Source organism: Hyla sarda, chromosome 1 (genome assembly GCF_029499605.1).
Source record: "Hyla sarda isolate aHylSar1 chromosome 1, aHylSar1.hap1, whole genome shotgun sequence".
NCBI lineage: Eukaryota > Metazoa > Chordata > Amphibia > Anura > Hylidae > Hyla > Hyla sarda.
The window spans coordinates 68,155,178-68,174,629 of NC_079189.1; the positions used below are offsets into that span (position 1 = coordinate 68,155,178).

A 19,452-nucleotide genomic window follows, 5' to 3' on the forward strand; every position below is an offset into this window, starting at 1 on the left:
TTTCATCATTGTATCAGGTAACTGATACTAGCCTAGAGGGGTTGATTATTGTTTAATCAGACTATTTCAAATTTCCAACACCATGTGTAGGTGTACAACCTTCTTACCTCAGCTAGTTAATTGTGAGCTGGACAATCCCCTTTTTGTATCTATTAGATTTGTAAATTACTTCTATTTAAAAATATCAACCCTTCCAGTACTTCTCAGCTGGGTAAACTACAGATATACTACAGAGAAGTTCTTTCCAGTCTGACAACAGTGCTCTCTGCTGACACCTCTGTCCATGTCAGGAACTCTTCAGAGCAGGAGAGGTTTTTAATGGGGATTTGCTTCTAATCTATACAGTTCCGGACATGGACAGAGATGTCAACAGAGAGCACTGTGGTCAGACTGGAAAGAACTTCACAAGTTTTTCTGTAGTATACAGCAGCTAATAAGTACTGGAAGGCTTCAGATTTTTTTTTTTTTTTTTTTTTTTTATAGAAGTAATTTACAAATCTGTTTAACTTTCTGGCACCAGTTGATTTGAAAAAAAAAAATTCTACTTGTTTCCACCGGAGTTCCCCATTAAAGGGGATGTATGTGATGAGAAAATCATGTTGTCTTTTGTTTCCTAGAAACAGCTCATAGATAAGAGGGGCGCTGTTTTTTGAAGAAGCAGCAATTTTTATTTCTAATCTCATTTATCCTTTATTGTGCGTGTGCTTTACTGTATAGTGTCATGTGACATTTCTTCTGTATGTTCTGTAATGGACAATGATTCCACACTTTGCCTTATCTCAAACTTTGCTCTTCACCCTTCAGCCTTCACTGATTTATCACAGAGAATTCCACAGGTGAGACAGTCGAAACACACAAGGGATGGTTTTCCTTTCCTCTCTCCTCCCGCCTTTCATTGTGGTGTCTCCTTCCTCCATATATCAATGTCTTCCTCTTTATTTTTCCTCAGCTGGCATTTATTTATTTTGTTTTAAGCATCAATGTGACTGGGAAAATGGGGAACGGGGCCAAGGAAGTGATTAACAGATGGCTCATTTTTAGCTGGTTTATACTTTAGTAATTTATGAAGCCAGTGGAATGTAACTTGTATTAAGCAACAGATTGAATAATATTGAGCTGGAGGTCTAATAAATTAAATTGCATGCTCTCCGAAACAGTTCCCTCATGTAAACAGAACCAGCTGTTCAGGCGAAGAACAGTAAATGTGTACTTTTACATTAAAGAGCTAAGATTTAAGCCACCAATTTTGTTGTCATTGTAATAATGTTGTATTTATTGCTCATGGAGTTTGAGAATTTTTCAAAAAATTTGGGACACTATGGATGCCGGGGTCCACCATAGTAGAATAGTTTATGGCATGGTTACTCTTCCATAGTTCCATGTCTAAAACTTTAAGCAGAAACTAACTAGTGACCAGTTGTCCATAGTTGCTTTAGATATGGCATATTATGAAATGGTCCAACTAATTTGTCTAAATTTTTTTCTAAGAATCTAATATAAACTATGAAGAAACTCTGCAAATAGTTTTGATTTAAAAATGATTGAATTCTGAAGGATCCGCTTAACCTAACAGTCATGCCGTAAATGTTGGCACCCCTGAAATTTTTCAAGAAAATTAAGTATTTCTCACAGAAAAGGATTGCAGTAACTCATGTTTTGCTATACACATGTTTATTCCCTTTGTGTGTATTGGAACTAAACCAAAAAATGGGAGAACAACAAGAACATTGGACACAATGTCACACCAAACTCCAAAAATTGGCTGGACAAAAGTATCGGCACCCTTTCAAAATTGTGGAAATTGTGCAAAAATAAGATTGTTTCAAGCATGTGATGCTTCTTTAAACTCACCTGGGGAAAGTAACAGGTGTGGGCAATATAAAAATCACACCTGAAAGCTGATAACAAGGAGAGTTTACTTAGTCTTTGCATTGTGTGTCTGTGTGCCACACTAAGCATGGACAACAGAAAGAGAAGAGAACTGTCTGAGATCTTGAGAACCATAATAATGGAAAAATATCAACAATCTCAAGGTTACAAGTCCATCTCCAGAGATCTAGATTTGCCTTTGTCCACAGTGCGCAACATTATCAAGAAGTTTGCAACCCATGGCACTGTAGCTAATCTCCCTGGGTGTGGACGGAAGAGAAAAATTGCCGAAAGGTGTCAATGCAGGATAGTCCGGATGGTGGATAAGCAGCCCCAAGGTGTCAATGTAGGCTCAGGGAGCATCAGTGTCAGTGCAAACTATCCGTCGACATTTATGACATTTAATTGAAATTAAACGCTATGGCAGGAGACCCAGGACTGCTGACACAAAGACATAAAAAAGCAAGATTGCATTTTGCCAAAATGAACTTGAGTAAGCCAAAATCCTTCTGGGAAAACATTTCGTGGACAGATGAGACCAAGGCAGAGCTTTTTGTTAAAGCACATCTGTCTACTGTTTACTGAAAACAGAATGAGGCCTACAAAGAAAAGAACACAGTACCTACAGTGAAATATGGTGAAGGTTCAATGATGTTTTGGGGATGTTTTGCTGCCTCTGGCACTGGGTGCCTTGAATGTGTGCAAGGCATCATGAAATCTGAGGATTACCAATGGACTGGGTCACACTGTACAGCCCATTGTTAGAAAGCTGGGTTTGTGTCCGAGATCTTGGGTCTTCTAGCAAGACAATGGCCCCAAACAAATGTCAAAAAGCACCCAGAAATGGATGGCAACAAAGTGCTGGAGAGTTCTGAAGGGGCTGACAAAGAGTCCAGATCTAAATTCCATTGAACACCTGTGGAGAGATCTTAAAATTGCTGTTGGGAAAAGGTGCCCTTCCAATAGGAGAGACCTGGAGCAGTTTGCAAAGGAAGAGTGGTCCAACATTCCGGCTGAGAGGTGTAAGAAGCTTATTAATAATTATAGGAAGAAACTGATTTTCCAAAGGGTGTGCAACCAAATATTAAGTTAAGGGTTCAATAATTTTGTCCAGCCCATTTTTGGAGTTTGGTGTGACATTATGTCCAATTAGCTTTTCTTCTTCCCTTTTCTGGTTTAGCTCCAATGCACACAAAGGGAATAAACATGTGTATAGCAAAACATGTGTTACTGCAATCCTTTCCTTTGAGAAATACTTAAAGGGGTTACTACACCCCTAGACATCTTATCACCTATCCAAAGGATAGGGGATAAGATGTCAGATCGCCGCTGTCCCGCTGCTGGGGAGCCCCGGGATCCCTGCTGCGGCACTGCGCTATCATTACAGCACAGAGCGAGTTCGCTCTGCACGTAATGACTGGCAAGACAGGGGCCGGAGCATTATTACATCACGGCTCCGCCCCTCGTGATTTCACGGCCCGCCCCTTTCAATACAAGTCTATGGGAGGGGGCGTGGCAGTCGTCACGCCCCCTGCCATAGACTTGCATTAAGGGGACGGGCCGTGATATCATGAGGGGCAGAGCAATGACGTCACACTGCTCCATCCCCTGTATCGCCCGTCATTACGCACAGAGTGACCTTGCTCTGTGCTGTATCGATAGTGCAGTGCTGCAGCGGGGATCCTGGGGCTCCCCAGCAGCGGGACCGCGGCGATCTGACATCTTATCCCCTATCCTTTGGATAGGGTATAAGATGTCTAGGGTCGTAGTACCCCTTAAATTTTCTTGAAAAATTTCAGGGGTGCCAACATTTACAGCCATGACTGTATATTGTGTCCACAGCTACCATGCAGGCCTATGCATTTCCAGGTTTACTTACAACAAACAAACCCTATGTAGTCTGATCCTAAAATCATAATCCATTTTATATATGGAATGTATTTAAGTTGAAAACATGAAAGAGAGTAGTCTCAGGCAGAGGATGTAGTGAAAAACCAGCCACTCACCATTTCTCGGCTTCAAAGAAAAACGTCTTTATTCTTTATACTCACAAATACATATTAGGGAGAGGGACAGGACACCGGGGGGATACAGATAGGCGACAAGCTCCGTTTCGCACTGTCTAGTGCTTCATCCAGCCATATGAAGTATGGCCGGATGAAGCACTAGACAGTGCGAAACAGAGCTTGTCGCCTATCTGTATCCCCCCGTTGTCCTGTCCCTCTCCCTAATATGTATTTGTGAGTATAAAGAATAAAGAAGTTTTTCTTTGAAGACGAGAAATGGTGAGTGGCCGGTTTTTCACTACATCCTCTGCCTGAGATTGTATATGTATACTATTGCAACCTGAGCACCACCACACATCACAAACAGCAGCAGGAGCACAGCATTGAGCCCACTGTCCCCATTCCACAGTTGCCGAACACATTTCTTTTATCTTATCCATATGAAAGAGAGTAGCACTGCAGGATCTTACTACAGTTTGCAGACTGTTACTGTGGAAATGCATAGGTCTGCATAGGAACTGAAGACATAAAATAATGGGAAATATTTAACCAAAACTATTAGCAAAGATGCTTTCGAGCAATTACACGCTTGTGAAGGTGAACATGGCCTTCAAAGTGTCCACATTGAATCGCCAAATTATAACTAAATATTCTTTTCTTACAACAGTATATTTGAGATTTTTTGGCCTACTTTTAGTTCAAACAAAAAATAAAATATTAAATATGCAGATTAGATGTTCTCCAGAAGGAATAATGCTGGATATCTAAGGTGACATGTTGGAAGTACTGTAGCTTCTAGAGAGCCATTTTATTTTGTTTTGGAGGAGAGCTAATTTGCATACTTTGTTTTTTTTCCAAACAAGCATTGACTGGCCTATATGACTCCCTAAATCTGCATTGTGGTCTCCCCAAGGAGAAACACTACTTGCCTTATTTTAATATCAATGAAACATTATTCAATTAAGTAAAATCTACAAAATCTTCAATCTATCAAAAATTTACAAGAAGCTCACATTCTAACATTGTTTTGTTTTGTTTACAGAAATCTCTTGCCGAGGGGAACGGATCAGAGATTATTACCAAAAGCAGCAAGGTTATGCTGCTTGCCAAACGACCGAGAAGGTATCGCGACTAGAATGCAGAGGGGGATGCGCAAATGGTCAGTGTTGCAGACCACTCAGAAGTAAGCGACGGAAATACATTTTTAATTGCACCGACGGTACCTCATTTGTGGACGAAATCGAGAAAGTCATAAAATGTGGCTGTTCAAAGTGCCCCTCCTAAATATGTAACCTTCAGAAGCCCTCTGAAAATGTTGTATACCTTTTATGGCCGTGTTGGACTAATTCAAACTTGATAGTGGAAAATATTTGAATTATATTGTAAAATACAGAAACAGACATATTTTTATTAAGAAAAAAATGAAAGTGACGTTTTCCTCACTGGCAATTCAAAAAAAGAAAAAAAAGTCTAAAGTTCTTAAAGCAAGGCTTCTCACAATAAAGAGATATCAGAAGAACAATGATGCTAAGTCTATGGAGATGTCTCTTGACGAAAGGGAACTACAACTGCTGTTCATCATGGTTTGCTCATTTACAGATGCTGGAAAATCAGTGTAAAAAAAAATTATTCCCGGATAAGGAGAATTTATTAACATATCAGCATCGATGAGCCTTACCAATTGGTTAGCCACAAGCTGTGAATGATAGGGGATCAAGTAGATTCTGTCTCTCACATTGAATTGACTGAACAGCTAAAGCGTATTAAGGAACTCTGCGCATTCCAAATCATGTGAAGAGGAACCATAATGGGGACTGACACTAGCCCAGAGTAGACTTCAGGTTTTAAAAAATGTTTATTGTCACGTGATAGCACAAGAAGCTTAAAGAAGTCTTCATCTAGCCATTTTCCAGTATTATCTTTTTTTGTAATATAAAAATTAACTGGGCCATTAGTAAAGAAAAGTCTGGTAGTTTTTTAATTAGGAATAATTTTACAAAAGGTTTATAAAACAGTATTGGGAATATGAATGAAACATATTTATTGTATCAGAGTACATCATTCTTAACAATCTTAGGTTATCCCTTTTTCAATGCTTTAATATATATTAATTTATATTTGTCCTGATATTTTTCTATTTTGGTAAACACAAAATGACTCAAAGTCAGGATTTTCTTTTTCTCTTCTAAAAGTAACATAGCAAATTGTGTCTTATGGATTTGTTTTGTCTGATATGTGTTCGCTAATGTGGTTGTGTAACCGGCAATGTCCCAAAAGTCTAGGGACGGTGCCGGAAAAAAAAATGTACATTAGAGTGTCTTCACATTAGATGGAAAATTATATAGAAGTATTTTTCCCTACATATAATATAAATATAATGTATATTTACGTAAAACTAAAACTGTGTTGTAGGCAGACAGATGTCTCTAGACTTTAGTAAATCCTTTCTATCCCCTCCCCCCACCCCCATGAACTTTTTTTATCTGTCTTATGGAACAGTTTATCCTGTTCCCAATTGTGATTTTTATTTCCCCATAATAAGACTACCATAGTATTATGTGGTTCCCATGTTAATATGCTGCTGCTAAACTACAGTATATGATTGTTAATGGTTGGTAGTGGGCTGTGCTCTTCTTTCCTTCAATAAAGAAAACAACAGGCACTCTGTACAAAAATATTTGTTAAGTTCAAAATTTTTTACATTTGTATTTACAAAAAAAAAGATAGGTGTACATGTGTAATACATCGTGTTTTGTCTTACTTGGACTGATATCAGTAATGCAACTGATGTTTGTAAATTAAACAAATACTTCCATAACTTCTGCCTCATCTCCGTCAACCTTTTAAGAAAAACTATGTACCTACTTTGTTCCTTTCAGCAGAATCCTCCTGGTAAGGGTGCTTTCACACTACGTTTGTAGTGTACGGTTGCTGGATCCGGTTGGGAGGGGCAAAAACCAGCCGCTCCCGTATCCCAGCCCCAGTCAAACGCTGACTCCGTTTGTCTCATTTTTGCCCCGTATACAGTTTTCTGACCGGACCTAAAGCGTTTGACTCCAGTCGGCTCATTGACATGAATGGGGTTTGGGCCGGATCCGGCTGGGATACCGGAGAGGCCGGTTTTCGCCCCTCCCAACCGGATCCATCAACCGTACACTACAAACGTAGTGTGAAAGCACCCTAACATGGAATTATTTATAATTTTATTTATTTATTGTTGCTTATAAAGCATAAACATATTTTATGGCACTGAACAGCTTAACTCTCCTCTCTCCTGAACTCATGAATGCTCTGCCAAGGCAAACATTCTTGTCTATGAAGGGATTTGGAGAGATAGTTGTTGGCCGATCAAGCGTTCAGCAAACAGCTATCCCATGCGTATCCCAGCTTTACTTTTTTAAAGGAAAACTGTTATTAGTGTCACTGGAACTAATCTGTTGGTACGGGCAGGTGGTGTGGGTGACACTGATTATAGCAATACTTACCTACCCCTGATCTGTGGCTCTATTCATCTGATATCATCTTTAATCCAACAGCAGGATTCAGGAACATGCTGGGGTTACCGCTGCTGTTTCCCAGGTCTGCTTACAGCGAGACCCAGTGAAGAAGCAGCAGTGGTGACGTCAGCTTGCATTTGCTGTGCACCAAACCTGCCGCCGGATTAAAGAAGATAACAAATGAATGGGACCATGGATCGGAAGTAGGTATCATTATAATTAGTGTGACTTAAAAGGGAATCTGTCTACTGTATTTTTTTGTTAAAAGCTTCAGACACTGTTGAATAGCTATAAGGGTATACAAGCAAACTGTATATTTCCTCTAGTTAATAGTGGTTGCCAAACTTGCCTTTTTATTTCTTAGCCAAGTGTCAAGGAGACAGGGCTGAATTGCTCAAGTGCCGCAGCCTGTCAAACCCTCACCTCCCAGCTCTTTCTTGATTTACATACTGAGGCCTAAACTTCGTGTAAGAAGGGGCTGGGAGGTGAGGGCAAGCAAGGAAGTGTGCCAGGCTGTGTCAATTAAGCAATTCAGCCCCACCTTCTTGACACTGAGAAATAACCAAGTGAGTTTGACAACCACCCTCAACTCCAGGAAAAGTACAGTTTGCTATAATACACAAAGGACAATCCAATTGTGTCTGCAGTTTTAGCATTTTAGAGCTTATAAATCAATCTCAACCACCTTGGGCCACAATGGTGGGGGTAGTTTTGTGTTAGGAGACTGCTGCTTTTTCCCTTGCTCACTCTGCTGTGAGCAATTTAAAAGTAAAGATAAATTTCACACAAAAGTGTAAAGAACGGGGTGAGTATAAACACTGTCATGGACTAGAACATAAAAGTATGCTTATGAAGGGCATTTATTATAAACATGTTAAATTTTTCTGGGATGATCCGACCTTTCCTCACACATCTGTATTTTAAAGTTGCTCTTGACCCAGAAAAAGTTGGGAATCTCTACTCACTGCCTCCTCATCTTGATAAAGTGTAGTTTTACTAACAGTGTCCACTTTCTATAATAAAGACATATGTAAGGTGAAATGTCAATGATAGGTCCTCTCTTTCAACATGAGTGGAAATTGTCATTTATGAAGAAAAATTTACAACATTTTAGTTATTTAGTAAGTGTCCGCTTGACTTTCCATTAGCTTAATTAAAATCAAATGAGTTTTTTAAAATAACAATTGTGTGGTTTCTCTGCATATAACAGGCTGACGTACAGTACATACTTACAGAAATAACCTCATAAATGAAATATGAATTGCTCATTTATAAATCATAATATTTTCCTCATTCATTTAGCTTTTAGGGTTATTTCAGTTCTTGATTCCCACATTTTTATCAACCATTCTTATGTGCATTCTCTATAGCAGAAGAAAAAAATGCCTGAAATATATTAACATTGACATCCATAAACCTACATTAAGAACAAGGCAAAAATTAAAGATAAAGGCATTGGCATGTCCACAAATCTTGCAGAAGAAAAGTTCAGTATGATCCTTGTGATGGGTCTCAATAGTATATACGGAGGAGGGGATTATATGATATTTACTAGGGATGAGCAAATTGAATCTGCTGAATCCGAATTTGTTACACAGTTCAGGAAAAAGTAAATTTGTAACTAATCTGAATATTGCCATGATTCAATGAAACGAAATGCTTCATCAAACTCCACTTAGTGCAGTCCAGCCTCCAGGGCATCTAAAATGGTGGATCCACATGTGAGGACATGGGACAAGGAACTCTGGGAAGGCGGGTAGGCGGGATGACCCTGAATCACATGAAGCCTATCAGAAGCCAGACAGCCCTGTGATGTCACAGCCCTATATAATTCGCAGCCATTCTGCGGCCAGCCATTCCAGCATTTTATTGCAGAGAGAGATAGAGCAGTGTGTGTGTTGCACAGAAAAAAACAGCTTTACAGCAGTGATTCACCACAAGCCCAAATCCCTGCAGAAAAGCACTGACAGGGAAGGGAGAGAGAAAGTACACTTTTGGTTGTCCTATACGGCGACTCTGTACTGCCGCAGTTGGATGTACAACAACTCTAAAGCTAATAGGGGCCAGTTAGACTGGGCACTAAATGCCATTGTCACCTCCTATTAGTGCATTAGTGCATAATAATACTGTACTGGGCTGTACTACACAGCGACTCAGTGCTGCAGAACTAGTGTGTACTACAACTCTAAAGCTAATAGGGGCCAGTTAGGGTGAGCACGAAAAGCCATAGTCACCTGATTTTAGTGCTTAATACAGGTTGCGTAGCGGAGCATATTGTTCTCTCATAAGTGTAACCTGTGCGTACATAGGTGGTGTACGTTTTTTTTTTCAAACCAATTTGGGCCTACTTACTGTGAATGATCAGCCAAAGCTACACACTCGTTTTTGTAGCCAAATACAGTTTTAAGCAGAGCGTATTGTCCACCTCTTGTAGGTGTAAACTGTACATACACCTACGTGGTGTACGTTTTTTTTTTCCTGTTAAACTAATTTGGACCTAGTTACTGTGAAATACCAACCAAAGCTAAAGACTTGTTTCTGTAGTCTAATACAGTTTTAAGCGTAGTGGAGCGCATAGTCCTCCTCTCATAAGTGTAAACTGTACGTACACCTACGTGGTGTCCTTTATATATTTTCCTGTCAAACTAATTTGGCCCTAGTTACTGTTGAAAGGCCAGCCAAAACTACACACCTGCTTGTGTAGCCAGATACATTTTTAAGCGTAATGGAGCGTATTGTTCTCCTCTCATAATTGTAACATAAACGCACTCAGCTGGTGTATAAGTATGTCAGGCAGAGGAGTGCCAGGACATGCACAGGGGAGTGGCAGAGGCTTAAATTCATCAGGCGCAGGCAGAGGTCACAGCAGAGTAGGGGCAAGTGGCAGCAGGAGTCGCAGCGAAAGGCCTGAGCTCCCAGTATCAGCTAGCGGTCGTGTCTCGACCCGCAATCCATCTGCCATCATTGATTGGTTAATTCGGCCATCCACTTAATCACAAGTGACATCTGACTCCCCCAGTCAACAGTCGGTGGGTTCCTCAGACACAACCCTCAGTTGGCATGGCTCGGAAGCATTCCCTGTCTTCCAATTGACTCTGTCCTTTGCTGTTCCCTCCCCCACAGAAGTATCGTATTCTTTGGGTTCAGCTCCACTATTTAGTGAGGACGATCTAATAGAGGATAGTCAGCAGCTACTGCCCAGCTAAGAAGCGAAGAAGACATCTGCCGCTTGCTTCGCTAGCTGGGCAAGTAGTGATGAGGAGAGTGGCGTGGGAGATGGTGTTGTGAGTGGTCAGGCTCCTGGAGCAGACTGTTGAGGAACCTGAGGAGGACAACAGTGACGTGCAGACACAAATCAATGATGATGAAGCCAATCGCACTTGGGAGCCGGGTGCAGAAGGGGCTTCATCATCATGAGGAAAAGAGGGTTGCAGGTTGCCCGTGAGGCAGCAGCTGAGCCAGCAAGGTGGTAGCATGGTTGGGAGTCAGCATGGTGACAGAAGTGGGAAGTCTGGAGCCAAACGTGCCCAGGGTAGACCACCTGCTTTGCGGCAGCCTACCTTCCCAGGAGGTAGTGGAACAGGGGTTCCTGGAGTCGCTGGCAGTAGCAGTCAGTCAGTGCAGGGGAAAGTCAGCTACTTGGTGGTGTGGCAGTTTTTCATCAAGCATTGGGAGGAGGTTAATGCATGCAAGATGTGTCAGCAGAAGGTGAAGCGTGGCCAGGGTCCCAATGTTGGCACCATGGCCCTGCGTCAACATATGCAGCACCACCATAAAGCGGCCTAGGAGAACCGTGGCTCCGATGCGATGGTCCAGCTTGCTGCATCACCCAGTGGCACGCTGCTCCCTGTTTCAGCCAGCCAAGGCTCCACCACCTCAGCCGAAGAGAGCTGTCTGTCATGCCCATCTTCTGTTGGTGCAGATGCTCCTGCTCCTCCTACTTCGAGTCAGTCATTCCGCCAGCAATCCATCAGCGAAGCCATGTCCAAGAGACAACAGTATGCGCCCACTCAACCAATCGCGCAGAAGCTGAATGTGCTCCTGTCCAAGTTGCTGGTGCTGCAGCCCCTCCCTTTTCAAGTGGTGGACTCCGCACCTTTCAGAGAACTGATGTCTTGTACCGAGCCGAGGTGGAGAGTCTCAAGCTATCATTTCTTTGCAAAAAAGGCAGTACCAGCCTTGGGTTAATGTGGTTCTTGCACAGCCGCAACAGCAACTTGGATAGGTCACGCCGCTTCAGCCTCCATCCTCTCAGTCCTTTGGTCCTGCGACAGTGTGCGTCTCCTCATCCTCCACCGTGTCCTCAGCCTCCCCTGCATGGACAAGTCTCAGTGCCCCTCCAGCATACCATGTGTGCAGGGCACGGCAGTGTCACACTGTTCTTCCCATGGTTTGCCTTGGCAAACGGAGTCACACAGGGGAGGAACTGCTGAAAGTGATTCATCAAGAAATCGAATCATGGCTTACTCAACAAAAACTGGGAATGAAACCATGGTGACCGACAACGGGAAGGACATCTTGCCTGCGCTGTGTCAAGGAAGCCTGAGCCATGCACCCTGCATGGCACACATGTTCAATCTGGTTGTCAAGTGGTTCCTGAAGTGTTCCCCCATTTGCAACAATGGGAAGTAAACTTTGCATGCACTTCAGCGACTCGTACACCGCAAAGCACACCCTCCTTGAGCTGCAGCGTCAGAACGGTATCCCCCAACATAGTCTGATCTGCGACGTAGCCATCCTTTGGAATTCCACCCTCCATATGTTGGACCGACTATACGAACAGAGAAAAGCCATCCCCAATTTCTTGATGATCCAAGCGGATTGGGGGACTCCCCTGTGTAACTTCAATGTCAACCAGTGGCTCATATGTGACAACTGCAGTTTACTCAGGCCCTTTGAGGAAGCCACATTATTAGTCAGTCGCCAGGATTACAGGATGAACAACGTCATTCCACTGCTTCATTTCCTACAACAGATGGTGGAAACAATGGCTAGTAAGGGCACTGGAAATGTGGCGCCTACATCTCACGGCCACATGAGCCGTGTGGGAGTTGAACTGGAAGAGAAGAAGGAGGGGCGGTGGGACAGTGGAGCACAGGCAAGGTTTTGCAAAATAGGTGGTTTTTATAGTCATCTGACAGGAGAGGAGGAGCAGGAGCAGCCTGTGGAGCTACAGGGTGATGAGGAAGACGAGACAGAGGACCCAGACACACCGTGGCCATGTGGTCTACTCATCTTGCCGGCACATTAAATAAAATGGCCATTCCTTTATGGGAGGTGGTGGAAGGGAATGCCCAGGTGCACACCTGGTATAATCAAGCAAACCCAATCCCATAGAGGAAGTACAAAAACATATATACAAATTCAGAGAAGACACATTGTAAAAAGCCAGCATAACTAAAATGACAATGTGCAATTACAAATATAAAATAATGGCAAAAACATAGTTTAACCCCTTAAGGACCGGAGGTTTTTCCGTTTTTGCATTTTCGTTTTTTGCTCCTTGCCTTTAAAAAATCATAACTCTTTCAAATTTACACCTAAAAATCCATATGATGGCTTATTTTTTGCGCCACCAATTCTACTTTGTAATGACGTCAGTCATTTTGCCCAAAAATCTATGGTGAAGCGGGAAAAAAAATCATTGTGCGACAAAATTGAAAAAAAAAAACGCTGTTTTGTAACTTTTGGGGGCTTCCGTTTCTACGTAGTACATTTTTCGGTAAAAATGACACCTGATATGTATTCTGTAGGTCCATACGATTAAAATGATACCCTACTTATATAGGTTTGATTTTGTCGGACTTCTGGAAAAAATCATAACTACATGCAGGAAAATTAATACGTTTAAAATTGTCATCTTCTGACCCCTATAACTTTTTTATTTTTCCGTGTATGGGGCGGTATGAGGGCTCATTTTTTGCGCCGTGATCTGAAGTTTTTAACGGTACCATTTTTGCATTGATAGGACTTATTGATCACTTTTTATTCATTTTTAAATGATATAAAAAGTGACCAAAAATGCACTATTTTGGACTTTGGAATTTTTTTGCGCGCACGCCATTGACCGAGCGGTTTAATTAATGATATATTTTTATAATTCGGACATTTCCGCACGCGGTGATACCACATATGTTTATTTTTATTTTTATTTACACTGTGTTTTTTTTTTATTGGAAAAGGGGGGTGATTCAAACTTTTAATAGGGGAGGAGTTAAATGATCTTTATTCACTTTTTTTTTTCACTTTTTTTTTGCAGTGTTATAGGTCCCATAGGGACCTATAACACTGCACACACTGATCTTCTATGTTGATCACTGGTTTCTCATAAGAAACCAGTGATCAACGATTCTGCCGCATGACTGCTCAGGCCTGGATCTCAGGCACTGAGCAGTCATTCGGCGATCGGACAGCGAGGAGGCAGGTAGGGGCCCTCCCGCTGTCCTGTCAGCTGTTCGGGATGCCGCGATTTCACCGCGGCTATCCCGAACAGCCCACTGAGCTAGCCGGGATGCTTTCGGTTTCACTTTAGACGCGGCGTTCAACTTTGAACGCCGCGTCTAAAGGGTTAATAGCGCGTGGCACCGCGATCAATGCCGCGCGCTATTAGCCACGGGTCCCGGCCGTTGTTAGAGGCCGGGCCCGACCCGCTATGACGCGGGGCCACGCCGTGGCCCCGCGTTATAGATCGGGAGTGGACACATGACGTTCCAGTACGTCATGTGTCCTTAAGGGGTTAAAGGGGTACTCCAGTGAAAAACGTTTTTCTTTTAAATCAACTGGTGCCAGAAAGTTAAACAGATTTGTAAATTACTTCTATTAAAACATCTTAATCCTTCCTGTACTTATTAGCTGCTGAATGCTACAGTGTAAATTATTTTCCGTTTGAAACACAGAGCTGTCTGCTGACATCATGAGCACAGTGCTCTCTGCTGACATCTCTGTCCATTTTAGGAACTGTCCAGAGTAAAAGGAAATCCCCATAGCAAACATATACTGTTCTGGACAGTTCCTAAAATGGACAGAGATGTCAGCAGAGAGCACTGTGCTCATGATGTCAGCAGACAGCTCTGTGTTTCAAAAAGATAAGAATTTCCGCTGTAGTATTCAGCAGCTAATAAGTACAGGAAGGATTAAGATTTTTTAATAGAAGTCATTTACAAATCTGTTTAACTTTCTGGCACCAATTGAAAAAAAAGGTTTTCACCGGAGTACCCCTTTAACCCCTTAAGGACGGCAGGCGTATGCATACGCCCTCGTTTTAAAGTCCTTAAGGACTGAGGGCGTATGGATACACCCGTGGGAATTCCGGTCCCCGCCGCTCGCCGGGCGGGGACCGGACCGGGGTGACTGCTGATATCTATCAGCAGGCACCCCGTGCAAACCCCTGGGGGGGTCCCGAGACCCCCCCCCCAAGTCAGCTATCAATTCAGATCAACGATTTGCGGTTTTTCCGGGTCAATCTGGTCTCTGGTGACCCGGAAAAAAGGGGGAATGGGGCTGTCCGAGACAGCCCCATTCACCCTTACCCAGCAGGAGTGAGGTTGCACGGGTGCCGCCTCACGATCACGTGATTGATCGGTCGGAACGAAGATGGCCGAGATCGGCGTCGGCGGGGGTCTCCTACCTTGCCTTCATCCGGCAGGGGTCCCAGAATCGGTGGCAGCAACGGTGGCGGTCCCAGTGGAAGGATACAGCAGGAGGTGAGGCCTGTTCACTTCCTGCTGTTGCTTAGCAACAAATCGCAGTATGCACAGCTAAAGCGCATGCTGGGAGTTGTAGTTTTGCAACAGCTGGAGTTCCAAATACAACTGCCAGCATGCCCTTTGGTAGTCTGTGCATGCTGGGGGTTGTAGTTTTGCAACAGCTGGAGGCACTTTTTTTCTATAAAAAAAAGTGTGCAGCCAGCTGTTGCAAAGCTACAACTCCCAGCATGCAGAGACTAACAAAGGGCATGCTGGGAGTTGTAGCAGTGTGCCTCCAGCTGTTGCAAAACTACAACTCCCAGCATGCCCTTCGGCTGTCAATGCATGCTGATTGTTGCAGTTTTGCAACAGCTGGACACACATTGGTTGTGAAACTGAGTTTGTTAGCTAACTCAGTGTTTTGCAACCAGTGTGCCTCCAGCTGTTGCAAAAATACAACTCCAAGCATGCACTGAGAGACTGTACATGCTGGGAGTTCTAGTTTTGCAACAGCTGGATGCACACTGGTTGCGAAACACTGAGTTAAGTAACAAACTCTGTGTTTTGCAACCAATGTACCCCCATCTGCATATCTACAACTCCCAGCATGTATGGTCTGTCAGTGCATGCTGGGAGTTGTGGTTTTGCAACAGCTGGAGGTTTGTTTTTTTTAGAGGGATAACCCTTTCAATCCCACATAGAACCATGGAGGAGAAATCTCCCTGGTGCACCTGTGCACAATGTTGGGTGACCATTGATGTGTGTCTGGAATTAAAATGAGAAATATCTGAATTGTGTTTCCTGGTTCTAATTTTAAGGGAATTAGAGGTACATCCAACATACTGGATTCTGCAGGTAGTACAAGAAAACAAGTAAATTATAAACATCGTGTTGCAATTGATGTTCTGTTGTATTTTATATTTTTTCCTAGTAGAGTAAGAACTAAATTCAACAACATTAGCATAAATTAGCAGCAGATGCATATTCTATGGCCGCACTTGTATGAGCCCTTAGTAGTAAGCCATGTTTGTGTAGTGGACTTAGTATTTGAAAATAAACTTGGGGATAATTTTTGCCCTAAGGTGGGAGCTTTGTTAGAGACACGTCTGTAACCTGAATCCATTATTGAACTGTATAGAGGATCACCTGTGATGATCGGTATATATTTATTAATCAGGTGACAGATGGTGCTAAAGACACTACTGAATTGGGTAACAAACATAACCAGTTTGGTGTTTTTTTTTTTTGTGGTTGTGCTACACTGTCATTACTGGGTTCCAAATTGAAGGATTTTTTGGGAGCAGAAGAAATCTGTTGAGAACGATTTTTATCCAATGCAATTTGCCTTGCCCTATTTATGTTCCATTTGGGATAACCTCTACATGTGATGCGTGCCTCTATATTATCAGCCTCCTTATGGAACAGTTCTAATGAGGAACAGTTCCTTATAGCTCTTATCATCTCCCCCACGGGAAGATTGTGAATCATGTGGGGGGGGATGACAAGATGAGGAATGAAGGATAGTATTAGATGCTGTTTTATTGCAGAAAGTGGAAGTGACAATTAAATTAGAGGCAGAGTCACCTCTCAGATGAAGATCCAAAAAAGAAATAGTGTTGGTGCTAAAAGAAACCGTAAATTTTAACCCTATTTGATTATCATTTAGAAATTTGGTAAAAGTGTCATCGGCCGCTATGTTGGACCCATATATGAACCGGAGGTTCTCCCTTTTTCTTTTTTTACCACTATATATACATACACACACATACACACATAATTTTTTTTTTTTTTTTTTTTACTTTTTTAAATATATTTGCTTATGTAACTAAAATAAAAATTTGCACTGCCCAGCTATAACTCATACCATCCATACTTGGAAAAAACTAATAAAAACAAAACAATAATAATAATAATAACATGCAAAGCCAAACACACACACACACGTATCGAAAGTATCAACAAAAACATAACAGATCCTGGACTAACAAAAGTATAACAGATAATGATAAAAAATATTTGTGACACCGCAACACACACATACACATATCAACATAACATCTGGCCCGACTGTCTTATCTACTATAATGTATAACATACAACACATAATAAACATATAGAACACAATATAACATAAATATAATATAAATGTAATTATAAATATAATATAATATGTACAGCACCACTACAAAAACAATAGAAAAACCATAGAAAAACCCTACACTAAAACTGTCCCCTCACCCACACCTCCTGTACATGGGTCAGAGTCCATAGCGTCCATACTGTTCATATAAGTCCAGTCCTTAACTGACCCATGTCAGGTCCCCCAAAGAAGCAAAAAAAAAAAAAAACACCCACAAATACACCCACCCCACCTAGCACTCCTCGCAACCAACTTATACACCTATATACCTAGCCCTACAACCTCTTGACAAAGCCGTGTTCAACGGCGAAACATGTCAAAGGGGGGCTGTAAACTGATTTTAATTCCTGTGGTGTCCTTCCCCATCTGTATGTCACACTGCAGGTGCATACAGAATTATAATTGATTGCGGTACAGCAGTACTCATTGAATATTGGTACACATGGGAAGGGAGACACTCTGAATTTTTAATCTTTCATTTGGTGTGGATTATTACAAATCAATAAAGTTATAGGTTTTTAATATATGGGAAAATAGGGAATTAGTGGATCACTGCGGTGATCTTGTGGTGAAGCATCCTTAAGCTTACCATCCCAGTTTTTGGAGGGATAATCATTCTGGCCGAAAGTGATGCCAATAATTTTTGCCGAATCCTGGGGCTCTAGAAGGGTGTCCGGGAGATCAAACATGGGATCTCCCCCTCCCAGCCAGAGACCTTCACACTTATCCAGGTTGATCTTAGACCCGGAAGCCTCCGAGTAGCGCTCCACCTCTGACATTTCCACATATACATCCTCTCTCAAGGACATGAAAATGATGACATCATCAGCGTACGCCACTTCTTTCTGGGGGACACCCGGCTCTGTCAAACTCATCCCACACTCCGGAGGAAGAGATTGATCGCGAACATATAAAAGCGAGCCCTACGGACTCCAGACCCCACCTTAAAAAAGCGGCCAGACCACCTGTTCACAAGCGGGAAACTCTCTGCCCCTGCATATAAAGTCACAAGCCAATTCACAAAGGAACCCGGTAAGCCATATCTCAGAAGGACGGACCAGAGGAACTCATGGTTCACCCGATCAAATGCTTTGGCCTGATCCAAGGACAGCATGTACCCCTTCCAAAGGCCTGCCAATCCCTGCTCCATTGCTTCCCGGACACCGAGAACAGCACCTAAGGTGCTACGGCCTGGAACGGAGCAGTGCTGAGCCCCCAAAAGGAGCCGGGGTACAAACTTGACCAACCGATTAAACAGTTTTTTGGCCAGAAGATTCCCTCCATATTGAGAAGAGCTATGGGCCTCCAGTTCTCAATACGTCTTGGATCATTACCCTTTGACAGAAGAATCAGGGCTGACCTCCTCATTGCTTTTGTCAGAGTGCCCGAGGAAAGACACTCATTAAAGACCTCGGTCAAGAGGGGAGCTAAAGACTCCTTAAAGGTCCTGTACCACTCAGATGTTAAGTCATCCGGACCTGGCGACTTCTTAGTGGCAAGCCCCTTGATCGCCAGTCTCACTTCCTCTTCCCTGATTTCCTCAGCCAAAACGCCAAGAGAGTGGTCTACCCCTGGCTCAGGAACAGTTTCAGCCAGGAAAGCTGACATCCTGGATCTAGATCCTTCCTTCCCAAGAGGTGTGAGTAGAAGAATCTGAGAACCTCCAAGATCCCTGATCTGGACCTGGATCCTGTAGCAACAACCAGTCCCGGAATGAAATTACTACTCACTGACATCTTGCAGTTTCTGTAAGGGTCGGGCGAGCTGTACCTCCCGAAATCCCTCTAAAAAAACCGAAGATGTGTGCCTATCGTACTGACACTTAATCAGCAAGGATTTCACTCTGGAGATATCCTCTCGGCTACCTCCAGTCGAGACAATGAGCTCAAGTTTCCTCCTCAGACCACAATACAGCCGGTACCTGCTTCCTCCAGGAGAGACAAATTAAGCTTCCAGTACCCTTTGCCAATCCGAGGAGTTTCTGAAGCATTCAAAGAAAAATAAATCAAACAGTGGTGGGAAAACTCTACCTCAACTGCGGACAGTACAGAAGAGACAGCTTCCTCCTTTATAAAACCTGTCTAGTCTAGACCTACATCTACCTCGATGATAGGTGAAACCCGCATGGCCTGAAGGGCACCGCATGTGGACATTCTCTAGGCGAACAGGCAGAGACCCCAAGTATGCACTGCCCATCCCTACTGACAGGACACTTGGCGGGGTCTCCGGCGCCCCCTGTAGCATCTTAAGCACAC

General features: G+C 42.8%; 1 protein-coding gene and 1 long non-coding RNA gene across 8 annotated transcripts in view; one reads left to right on the plus strand and one right to left on the minus strand.

Moving 5' to 3' along the window:
- The window catches only part of SLIT2 (slit guidance ligand 2), a 327,901-nt gene extending 321,190 nt beyond the window's left edge, over positions 1-6,711 (plus strand). For 2 of the 5 annotated variants that reach the window (XM_056555414.1, XM_056555429.1), the window contains one exon: positions 4,918-6,711. In XM_056555414.1, coding sequence (XP_056411389.1) covers positions 4,918-5,159 — 242 coding nt within the window. In that variant the 3' untranslated portion in view covers positions 5,160-6,711. Of the gene's footprint in view, positions 1-804; positions 837-4,917 lie in introns of all 5 variants that reach the window. The other 3 variants (XM_056555423.1, XM_056555437.1, XM_056555443.1) reach the window with 2 other exon arrangements.
- The window catches only part of LOC130355387 (uncharacterized), a 119,078-nt gene that overhangs the window by 36,299 nt on the left and 63,327 nt on the right, over positions 1-19,452 (minus strand). The window lies entirely within an intron of this gene.